The sequence below is a fragment of the Diprion similis genome, chromosome 14 (assembly GCF_021155765.1).
Source record: "Diprion similis isolate iyDipSimi1 chromosome 14, iyDipSimi1.1, whole genome shotgun sequence".
NCBI classification, from domain to species: domain Eukaryota; kingdom Metazoa; phylum Arthropoda; class Insecta; order Hymenoptera; family Diprionidae; genus Diprion; species Diprion similis.
Window position 1 is genome coordinate 4,794,849 of NC_060118.1, and position 12,438 is coordinate 4,807,286.

At 33.9% G+C, this 12,438-nt stretch overlaps 1 protein-coding gene across 5 annotated transcripts in view; it reads left to right on the plus strand.

Moving 5' to 3' along the window:
• Positions 1-10,960, plus strand: part of LOC124414917 (serine/threonine-protein kinase Genghis Khan) — a 31,298-nt gene extending 20,338 nt beyond the window's left edge. For all 5 annotated transcript variants that reach the window (XM_046896087.1, XM_046896083.1, XM_046896084.1 and 2 more), the window contains 14 exons: positions 1,887-2,050; positions 3,810-4,065; positions 4,175-4,461; positions 4,538-4,681; positions 4,982-5,117; positions 5,212-5,453; positions 7,470-7,650; positions 7,798-7,986; positions 8,188-8,373; positions 8,561-8,742; positions 9,493-9,594; positions 9,865-9,988; positions 10,102-10,259; positions 10,840-10,960. In XM_046896087.1, the coding sequence (XP_046752043.1) occupies positions 1,887-2,050; positions 3,810-4,065; positions 4,175-4,461; positions 4,538-4,681; positions 4,982-5,117; positions 5,212-5,453; positions 7,470-7,650; positions 7,798-7,986; positions 8,188-8,373; positions 8,561-8,742; positions 9,493-9,594; positions 9,865-9,988; positions 10,102-10,259; positions 10,840-10,953 (2,465 nt within the window). In that variant the 3' untranslated portion in view covers positions 10,954-10,960. The remainder of the gene's footprint in view (positions 1-1,886; positions 2,051-3,809; positions 4,066-4,174; positions 4,462-4,537; positions 4,682-4,981; positions 5,118-5,211; positions 5,454-7,469; positions 7,651-7,797; positions 7,987-8,187; positions 8,374-8,560; positions 8,743-9,492; positions 9,595-9,864; positions 9,989-10,101; positions 10,260-10,839) is intronic.
• Positions 10,961-12,438: the final 1,478 nt, after the last annotated feature.

Here is a 12,438-nt window from a genome sequence, read left to right on the forward strand (position 1 = left end):
CACATTTTCTGATGTAACAGTTATCCACATGTAGCTGGATGGCTAAATCAAACTTCTACCTCCAACAACAAATTCACCTCGCCGTCGCTATTGTAAAACTGCTTCTAGTAAAAGTCACTTTTAAAGGAGATACACGTCTTTAATTCTGCTCAAAGTTTAATCCAACAATACCTACCGAAGCTGTCAAATAATTTTTAATAAACTCAAGGAGCTTAAACTTGTCGGGACGATTTTAGATATCAATATTTTACTAAGAATTTTTTAACAACGTAAACTAAATATTATTTACTCATTAAAATCTGTCAAAAGTGCAAAATTTTCAGCCTTTAAAGTTTCCCGTCTACTAGAAATTATTTTCGGAATGTAATAATCTAATTCGAATTTTGTAAATGAAAGTTTTCTTTGATAAGCGGCGTTTCGTTAACTGTAAATAAAACAATCCTGAAATAGCTTCTTTGACAGAGAAAACTTCCTCTGAGTAAATCACAGCAAAGAACGTTTCATTTTCTCACATACATTTATTGGAAATTGTACTTTCACAAAATTTGAACGCAAATTTTGTGCCTCTTGAAAGGCGATCAACCATTTTCATCCTGCTGAGAATACTACACTAATGAATGTCTACGGAAAGATAATGTAACTTAAATACATAGCAGGGTACGCAGATACCAAGGATTCAAAGTTACACTAGTAGCGGATGCTAGCCTGTGATGAAATTAACAGTCGTTGCATTGTTTGATAAATTGAGGAGTTTGTTTTTGAGTTGATTGATATATTTCATTACTCGCAACACCATTGATGAGTGCCTCGAGGTTTTCTTCTAACCATTGTTAATCCTATCTGTGGGTGGTTGTCCTGTTACATGTTGTTCAGATTAATTTTTGTTCAATATTACTCGATAAGTTTATGAAAAAAATTGGCGAAATCTTCCTATTTGTTTTTCGTTGCTACATACAAGGTTATTGCATAGAAAAGATGAAAGTAAAAATGCGAATGAAAAGTTGTTGTGTACTTTTACAGGTGGAGGCTGCATTAATGTTTTCAAATTGTATTTAAGCATTGTTTTTCCAGACAATTCATGAATGATATGCCCCACTGAATGATTTTTAACTTCTTCACCGACCACAAAAACAAAGAATGATCTTTTAATCTTTTTATCACTTTCCTCGTAAACGTTGTACTTTGGCCATTGAAATTCCAAAACTTAATACGTATTGTAATCTTGATGCTAAAATTACGAAATTGGAAATAACATGCTCGTGTGTGTCAACGCTTTATGGATTCAAAGCGTGTAAAAATCAATACTTTTCTGCATGGATAGATTTCTGTGAAAATTTATTATACCAATGCAACTTGTACTCTGTTTCAAATTTTTTTTACATTCTTTCAAATTTACAAATTATTTACAATTTTTCATTTATATTAGAATCATACAGTATACACAAAGAAAAGTATTGAAATTGAACAAGTTTTTTTGGAATTGAATCGTATTAATAGTTTTAGTGATTAATATGTGAAACACTGGTTTTAAATATTTGGTACCGTGATCAAGCTTGAGATTACTTGGAATTAAAGAGTTATATTGAATAACACGTGTTTCTCACGTATTACTCAAACGCAAAATAATTCATCCTTTTTTTAAATAATTCCCCTTGATATATTATGTTATCGATCGAATATGTGGCTGATCAATGTCTTGTTACATTTTTTCTTATTTCATTTACACAGTGCAATTTATAATGCACATTACAATACGATACATGTTTAAAATTACTTTTGATCATCGTTGTTTAAAGTCACAGTTGAATTTACTAATAGAAAGATGAAAAGAACTTTTGATTATTAAAAACAATTATATTGACATGTGATTTTATTGTAAATTGCAGTCCTAGAACGTCCCACATCTCAAATGTCATACCTGGAGCATTTTCTCAAGGGAACAGTGGAAAGCACACGTCATGGTAGTGTGGACAGTGTCGAAGGTGACATAGAGGATAACCGTGCACCTAGCATTACAAGCAGCAAAAGCAATTTGTCCGAACAGAGTGTTGTGAGTATTTCCATATATTTACTGACACCCTTATAGGAGCAAAACTTGTCAAGTGTGCCACTTTTTTTTTCGTCAACTTCTCTGAATATTACAACTTTATAATCTTTGTAGAGCCTTGTAGAGCTATTGGGAAACTTTTTTGAATCGAAATTTTTAGTTGACAGTGTGTACTAGGATATGAAAATCCCACAATTTTTAGGCCGTTAGGTCTTACCGTTTGCGAGAAACATGTTGTTCAATTGGATCGCCCTTTTATAATAAGATAGTATTCTATGGTTTTTGGGGTCGCTGATTACAAATCTGAAATTAGATTACAAGATTGTGGATCCAGTATGGCAGATGAAAATTTCAAATTTAACCAAATTCGGTCTAAAGACCCTATGCAGTGGTCTCCAGGGTCGCTGGTTACAATTCTACAATTAAATTTCAAAAATTCAAGTTGGCGATTCCAATGTAGTGAACGAAAATTTTGAATTCCATCGAATCTGATAAAAAAGTTCCAGTTCTTGGGGTCGTTAATTGGATTTGCAACACTGAACTTCCAAAATCTGATTTCAGATTCGTAATCAGCGCGTGCTTGTAATTTATGTAAAACATGTATATCCATAGAGGAATAACTTTCTCGGAAATGAATTATTGATTCGATTTTCAATGATTTTGTTTTCAAGTTTTCAACAGTAATAATTTAGATTATATCGCAATAATTACTCTCGAGTATTGAAAACCCATTAGTATACTATCAGAAATAGCAAAACACCGCAAAGAGATATGTTTAAAAGTTCTCTAAATATACTTTCACCAAATAATATGCTTTTATTTTTTGCTGTGATAGAGTAGATACTTTGGAGCACATATATTCTGAAAATTTTCGGATTGAGATGAAAATGGGCTCATAATTTAATCGGTATCAAAATTTCACTGATACACAATATATTCAGAAAATTCGAGATTTTAAAAGTCCATTTAACGTGGAATTGGAATTTTTCTTTTAAACCGCGAGAATTTTACCAACAATTTTTCCACTTATCAAGAAACTTTGTGCATACTACAATTTCTGATTCTAAATGTGTTCTCCAATGTATCTCTTATTTAATTCACCTCTGTGCGGTAATATAGATTCTTGGTCAGTAAAAATTCGGTAATCGTTATTAATTCTATTACAAGATAATTTTATATTGAGTATCTATCAAATCTCTTTAAAAATAAACACACGGTACTGAAATTAGAAACAATAACTTACAATTTAATATCGCTGCTTCATTCCAAATTGCTTCAAAATGGTTAAAATTCTACCAGAGTTGTTCAATTTTACTTTACGATGGCTGATTTTGTTCAGAATAGTATTTTATTCAAAGTCACTGATTGTGAGATTCACTTTGCTTTACTCGCCAGGCAATTCAATATTGCCATAATATTGCCCTAATATCAAGTATTTATTTACAACAACTGTTAAAAAAAAAGTATTTCAGTAAATTTGTAGAAAATAGTCTTCTGAATAAAATGAGCAATCTTTGGGTGAGATTGCAAGAATCCACCAGATTCCAAATTTGATACATACTCCATTTACGACTGTCTCGCAACAATATTAATAGAAATTATCAATTTTTGACCGACCGACTTGCTTGAAGTATACTTTGCATTGCAAGCCTGACCGTGGTATCTTTAACGAGAAAAAACGTCGGCTCCTTCGTCTTTTATTGTTAACCAAGTATTTTATAACATAATTCTAAAATAATTTAATAAACTTATTTAATTACAGGACCCTACATCTCCATTATCTCATGAGTTATTGAACAAATCATCTGTATCCCACGGGCAGCTTAGCCTACAACCAAAACCAAAATCCCATCAGTTTCTAGTTCGTACATTTTCTGCCCCAACGAAATGCAATCATTGCACATCACTGATGGTCGGTCTGACCAGGCAAGGTGTTGTATGCGAAGTCTGTGGTTTTGCCTGTCATATGTCGTGCTGTGACAAGGTTCCTTCAATTTGCCCTGTGCCTCCTGATCAAAGTTAGTCATTCAGCCAAATCCATATTAGTATTAATTATTTAAGATACTTGAGTAAACATTAGTCACAACCAGTAAAGCTGCATTAAAGGAATATTTCTTGACTTCGTAGCAAAACGACCACTGGGCATCGACCCCACCAGAGGAATTGGAACCGCTTACGAGGGTTACGTAAAAGTGCCAAAAATGGGTGGTGTAAAGAAAGGATGGATACGACAGTTTGTAGTGGTCTGTGATTTTAAATTATTCCTCTACGACATTTCACCAGATCGCAATGCTCTGCCATCTGTATATGTGTCCCAAGTGTTGGATATGAGAGACGAGGAGTTCAGTGTCAGCTCCGTGCGTGATTCTGATGTGATACATGCAACTAAAAAAGACATTCCATGTATATTTAGAGTGAGTATTCTTGACCAAATTTTTGATACTGGTTTTGTGCAATTATAAAACTGACGTAATCCATCTTGTGCTTCAGATAACAACGTCTTTGATGGAGCCGCCTGGCCTAAGAAACATCACTTTGATGCTGGCTGATACAGAGAGTGAAAAGACTAAATGGGTTGTGGCATTAAGTGAGCTTCATCGAATCTTGAAGCGTAACAATCTTCCAAATACTACGGTAAGTCTCGAGCTCTTTTCTGTTTTCGAACGAATAGTTTTTCTCTATCTAGTTACGCTTTCTAGGTAATTTGATAATTCACTGTAAACCTAAAGTTGATATGTGTTCTACTTACTTATTTGACCCTGTGAAAAGTTTGCGATAAAAATGAAAGATTTTTATCACTTTTTTACCTTGCAAAAAGATGGATTTTATATTCTGCGAATTCCTATAGTAAGCATCTCGGTAGCCAATATCATTTCGTTCACCCTTCTGTAACTCAATTTCGTGTAGTCTAATTAACTTATTTTGATATCCTAGATATTCCGAGTCAAGGAGTTGTTGGACAACACTCTGGCTCTCATAAAGAACGTTATGTCGGGTACGATAATAGATCCTGACCGTCTAGTCATTGGCACTGAGGAGGGCCTATTTTGTTTAGATTTAGATCGTAGTGGTGAGTAATATGCCAATTAACAGAACAATTCTTCATCTGTACATGAATAATGACAATAATTACGATTCCGATGGTGAATACTTCTTGTCTACAGAAATAGCGAGAGTTGGTGAAGGAAAGAAGATATATCTTCTAGAATACGTGACAGAAGAACAGCTGATTGTTGTCCTTAGCGGGAAGCAAAGACACGTCAGACTTGTACCTGTACGAGCTTTGGATGGAGATGAAGTTGAATGGATTAAAGTAGCAGAAACTAAGGGTTGCATAACTTTGACTACTGGAATTATGCATCGCAATCCACTTACTTATTGTTTGTGCGTTGCTATTAAAAGACAGGTAATTTCGTACGATAACGGTGTTACACTTGAAAACAACAGAGAAACTGCATAATTCACGTATACGCGAACTTTTAGTGAAAAAATTGTTCACGTGGCAGAAAAATGATTTAAGTTTTGCCAGATTTAACCTTTTCATGCGCACATTAAATCTACCGAACAGATATCGATGAAATTAGACACAGGGAGGGTTCTTGAGTCGCATATCACGTATCTATTATCAGAATTTCGATTTCATCGCTGAAATTGTTATGTTTGGTCTAATTTGGATTTGAAATCGTATCTGCTGAACGGGTAGCAATGAAATATGATACTAGATGCTTTTTTTTTGGTTGCCGATCACGAATTCGTCATCAGAATTCAGTTCTTCATTTTTCTTCAAATAGAGCAGTTTTTGCTTCCTGATCAGTTTTTTGTGCAATTATGTGCAACAATTGAAGCTTACCCATACTGGGCTACCGTTGAATTTAAATTTTAGCGTGACAAATTCGAAGTTAACTTCGTATAACTTTCTTTTAGGCAGGGTTTATTTGAGTTAACTCGCAGTTGTCAACTCGCAAGTTTCGGAACGGTCAAAGTTTATGATAATATTCAGGGTTATGGTTTTTGAATGCATAGAGTTGGTCAGAGTTGACTAGAGCTAGGTTTTAGAACGCACCCTCTGAGCGCCACTGCCCTGCAAACGATTAAAGAATCGAATGCAAAGCATTTTACATCACAATTCCTACCACCAAATTGTAGAATTTTGTTTTAATTATGCAATTTCTTTGTATACTATAAATATATTCATTGGATTGTTTCAGATTATGAAATATAGAATATATGTATTTTTTTCCTGGAAGCAGATCTAAACATAACGTTTGGCCGTACAAAAAATCCTCCCGAAGTATAGAGTGAAAGTTGAGGTCTACAAAGTATGTCAAAGGATGTGGCTTTTTCCTCATTTAAATAACGTAAAAACATTCTCGTTGTCGTTTCTTTGCAGAATTAAAAAAAATAATCATACCTACGGTCTTATATGGATATAATTATGTCGATAATTAATTAAAATTATCTTCAAGAGCGATGATAGCTTTGTTTTACGTTCGAGAAACCAGAAACGAAATATTATCAAAATCAAGACTTTTCGTCCTTTTTTCAAATAAAAATGACGCGCCGTAGCTGATCCTCCACGATTGACAAAAATAAATATGTTATTGCATTTACTTTGAAATGTCCAATTGCCAAACCGTACTAAGCGATTATTTTAAAAATTGCGCCAAATAGTGGGACGTGTATGCTTGTTTACACGTTATTTAAATAGAAACAATTCAAATGGTATGAGGCGAATCTTAGACTTGAGCTATTCTTCGAGAGAATTTTTAATTTGGCAAAAACTAACAGTTAGATCTTATTTGGGCAATATAAAAAAGAAATATACAAGGTGAACCAGGACTATAGTCACCCCATAGACTGGCAATATATTTCTCGTGAAAATCTGCGCTTGCAAAGTTCTTCGTCAGATACTACCGGTCTGGATAATCAAGTGGCTGTAATTCGTCAATGAAAAATTTTCTATCAAACATGAAATCTTATATTGTGTAACAAGGAGGCAAGCGAGGCGAAAAGATCGTCGCATCCTTGTCGCACACGATTCTTTTCATAACAAGAGTATGTTACGCGTATTTGCATGAAACAAAAAATTGAAGTAAGGCTCCTGTAATGTCAGATTTGTTTGCGACAGCGCATGCGTGCAATAATGAAAACACCATTTTCAAGACCTAGGACTTAAAAGTGGTCTTTTCAGTACTTCGTGCACGCGCATTTGCAGACTCGCTCGAACGTCATAGAATCGGGTACTTTGTATATGGAAAACACGTTCGTATTATGCAAAAACATTTCACTTACAGATTTGCACGAGAAACTTGTTGATAGCTTATGAGGCGTTAGCCTTTTATCTGAAACAGTCTAACACCGATGTGTCGTCATTGATGCTTATGAAGAATTTTTTGTTGAAAGTTTTCTCATATCATTGCAGAATTCTTCTCAAGTAATAATTTACGAAATAACACGTACCAAAACGCGGCATAAGCGAATTCGTGAAGTTATGTTACCCTGCCATGCTCAGACGCTCCAAGTCCTAACGGAAGGCCGCCTCTGTGTTGGTTATCCATCCGGCTTCTCCATCTACAACATTCTCGGAGACCAGCACCCAATTTGTAAGCTTGAATATTATTTCCCATATGTCCAGTGGATTTCACTTGATTTTCTCTGGCAGTTCATAGATAGTTTATGAACTGCTCTTCATTCACAATTATGTCCTGCTCATCAATTTCGTCACAATTTATTTACATATTCTATTTCAGCACTGGTCCACAATGAGAATACGCTTTTGGGTTTTTTGACCTACAGCGCTGTGGATGCATTGCGTTGCATAGAACTTCCACGCGGCGAGTTTTTACTCGTTTTCCACACTCTCGCCGTTTACGTTGATAGCCAAGGCAGAAAGAGTCGAGATCGCGAAATAATGTATCCCGCTGTCCCCACTGCAGTCAGTGAGTATTTGTCGTTGAATATTCATTTAGATTATTTGTACAAGCGGATAACTAATTAACATTTTATACAGCATATGTCAATTACGGAATGTACATCATTATGAATAAATAACTTTACTTTCTACTGGTTTTGAAAAATTATTCAATGGTGCGGAAAAACTTCAACAATAATAAAATGCCCAAATTTTATATGTTTCATAGGTTACTGTGAAGGATATCTTCTGGTATACAGCGAAACTCACGTCGATGCATTTGACTGTACGACTGGAGATTGGCTGCAAACACTGAATGTAAAGAGAGCACGTCCGTTGAATGCATCAGGATCCTTAAGTTCTTGTACAATCAATGACATGCCACACGTTATTTATTTGAGTAATTTACATCAACGTAAGTCTTACTTAAGATTACTAAAAATCTGAGTGATAGAGAATTTTTATCCAAAGCGAATTTAATTCTTCAGTACGTTAGTTAGGCAAAGTTACAGAATAAATTCACTTCCTTTTTATAAACTTGTAGAGAAAGCATTAACATAATCGTTTAGAAGCTTTGAATCATTCGGAAATTTCCATTATAGGAGAATTGCTAAATTTGGCAACGGTAGATGCTAGTGGCAGACAGATGACCAGACCAAGAAGAAGATTTTCTCTTCGCGAGGGCAACCGAGCTGCTCGTCCTACTGATCGACGATCCAAAATGATTTCTGCTCCAACTAATTTTAATCATATTAGTCACATGGGACCAGGCAATGGCATACAGGTAAGATTTTGTCACACAGCTGCTTAAAATATTTGAATCTATTGCGAACATATTTCGGAAAATATTTTTTAGCAACAATTGAAAATGTTTTATAAAATTTAGAGAAATGTTTTAAAAATATGTCTAGTTACAGCTTGCAGAAATATATTCGTAAACTCAAAAATATGTGCAATATTTCAGGATTCAGGAATCATTTGAAATTAGAATTGAGGCATAGAAATCATTTAGAAATACTTTATTTTATGCGAACTGGTATTAGTGAAATTATTCATAAATAATCTTTAACGCGCATATCATGCCAGTTAAATTCTAGTGATATTAAGAAAGGTTTGATAGATGAAGTTTAAAAATAGATATTTATAGTTCTTCGCAAGTCTATCATATAATAAGCCAAAATTGCAAGCGTTTAAATATAAAAAAATATACTTTGGATCGGAATTCAAGGTGACTGTTAATAAAGTGAAATTGAATGAAAATTTTAGAACACTTCATTCAATTATGGTCTGCGTTGGAAAGTTTCGAGATTTCGCATATTTTCATTATGCGAGTTTTCATTATCTTTGCAAACAGTTATATTTTCGTAAAAATGTACTGATAAAATTTTTCAATTTCACCTTGATGTAATTTTATAGCTGAATGTATAATTCACAGCTACAATACCCTTCAAAACAAAATGGATCAATACTATTTGTGTCAGTTTTTTTACACTGCTCTTATAATCCTGAACTTATGTCTAATTCTTTATTATAGATTCAACGGTTATTAGATTTACCAACTACACTAGAAACAGCTGATCAACAACCGTATACTGGAACACCGTCAGGAACACATCTCCATGGCAGCCAACAACGGGTAATTTCTGAATTTTTCATTACTCTCCCTAAAATGTTTTCTTTTTTTTTTTCACAAGCTTGTAGAATAATTCATTTTTATAAACTGAAAATAATTCCATTGGGTACTTGAATGAACCCAAAATCATGAGCATGCAAGATTCTTTCAATATTAAAAGCTTAGTTCTCGGTAAATATTCCAATATGTTTACCTAAATATGAAAAATGGTTGAAAGTTTTCCTACAACTTGAGAAATTTTTTGTGTAAAAACGTATCTCATTGATGTTATAGTTGTATGGTCCAGCTATATCAGCACCAAACAAACCAGCGCCGCTACCACCAAGACATCCACCATCAGACACACGACGTCTCAGTTCACACATGACTAGAAATTCTGGATATTCTCCTCATAACGGTAACATTGAAAACTTAATTTACCTTATATTCAATCCTTCTTCAGCCAAATTAGGGCACGTGTTTTTTATTTTATTTTAAACGTGACTTACACATTTTGTATCAATGTACTAGGTTCCACATCTTCTCGGAGAGGTCCGGCGCCTCCTAGACCAACAGCAACTCCTCCATCATTACCACGCACTCCTGTGGATCAAGTTGATTCAGAGTCACTGCATCTTCGGTCGCACACACCGTTGTCACTCGGTAGTATCGCATCATTGCACGATAAAGTGAGTATTTCGTTATATTGCCTGTGATCTGAGTTACGTTCTATTTTGCTCATCATTCGCGTAAGCAGAAAGCAAGAAATTTGCGACGTTTGTGAAAATACGGTTAAGAAATTAGCTAAAATTCGTTATTTTTTTTTATCAATACTATTACGAGATAGTCGTACATTGAGCATTTATCAAATTACAACATTTCTGAGCCACGATGATTTGTTTAAAATTACGAAACTTGAAAATAATGAAATTATCAACTGTAGCTTTCAATATCAATGCATTGCAAATCGCATCAAAATCGTTGCAATTTTTATTGTATCCTTATTGCGAAAAAAATGTATGATCCTAGGTGTTTTCGATTAAGAAAAGTCTGATCTTTTCGATTATGAAAAATGGTCATTGAGCGACGTCATTGTAATCGGATAAATATAATTTTTAGTGAACTTGTGTAATTCCCCCGATTTTTTCCTGGTTTTTATGAATACTATCAATTAAAATTATTGTATTTGGCTTGTTGCCAAGTTGATTCTTTTTTACTTACCTTTCGTGCAGTGTGAATTAGTGAAAAGTGAAATATAAAATTTTTCAGGAACACACATCCGGTGGAAGTCCCCGCCATTCTATAGCTTCTAACAATAGTTCAAATCCGTCTACACCTCCCAGCCCAGCTCACGACCATGGATCCTCATCATACGATTCATAGATGTATTGAAAAACTGGGAGGCAAGTAAAATGTTGTTCGTTGCCCGCTCTTGTTAGTGGTTGTAAAATATTTTTACCGAAGCTGAATTTCTTAGTCATGACCAGATATATTTACGAACACGTCAGAACATAAACAGACGGAGACTTCATGATTTCGATTTTCACAAAGTTTTACGCAGTATTTGGATACATGAAAAATCGATTTGCTGCGTTCAAACTGTTCGACATCTTCTAGTGATTTATCAACTTTCTGAACCTACACTCAACTTAAAACAGTAATAGCTTCATCCTGCTGCAAATTCATGTGGAGTCCTGTCCCAGTTTCTTATAGAAAGATTTATATATATATATTTTAGCGATACAATTTGTATACATATATAATACATTCTTCCATCTGAAATCGGGAGCTTTTCTTAAATAGTGTGAGAGTTATTAAATGAAACTCAAACTTACAGAAAAACTTCTGTTCATGCTGAGTTTCTAGATGCCTTGAAATCACGTGATTTTTGATATCACAAAAATTTCTTTTTTTTTTTCTACATCTTTATTTAAAGTCATTACTTATGAATTCAAATTTGAACTTGAATGTTCCATGAAGTATTCCAAGCTATTCAACGTAATTCAAGATATTCATACAGTCTTTTTGTTTACTGGGTTTTTTCTTCACTGAGCAAGGAACAAATTAGCATATCCGTAGATGCTATTGCTTATAATGCAGTACTCATAAAAGTTGATGGAATTTCTTCAAAATAATTCATTATTGACCAAATTATCAGAAAAACAAAATAGCTTACAAAGTAAAATTATGTTTATTAGAGAAACATAGCAGAATCGACATTTGTGGGTCTGAAAAATACTAAAATGGTTTACGAGGTGCAAAATAATACTTTCAGTAGTCAGAACAGCAAAAATATGTCTGATTTAAAGAATAGAAACTCAGAAATATCTAAAAAAATTACGTATCTTAATATATTTGTTTGTTTCAAATTTGATATTTACCTTGCAGTAAGTCGAATGGGAAAAAAGTTGAATTGTCATTCAGGTTTTGGATTAGCGTTTTACTAGGAATTTATCAAGTTCTTAAAGAAAATGTAAAGAGCAACCATTTTGGTTCAAATTTGTTAGTAGCTTAAAAATCTCACAATTCGGCGAAAAAAAATTTCTAACCAGTCCTCGTGTTCTAATGTACCGAAAATAAAAAAAAAAACACGATGTGAACTTTTCGTCCGTTTAAGTTGAGTTTAATTGCACTGGCAGTTTAATTTGATACACTTATATACAAATATACATTGAATAACAGGTTGTACAAGATTTTGCAGCCACCAAATGGTCTGATAAGTTTTTCATTTTATTCTTAGTTTCTGCAGCGTAATCAATAATCTTATTATTAAAATACAGTAATCCCCTACATTAATGTAGGTATCCTTTGATGGCTCTGCGTCTCTGTGTATAATATAGGTACACACACACGCACACACACCACGCA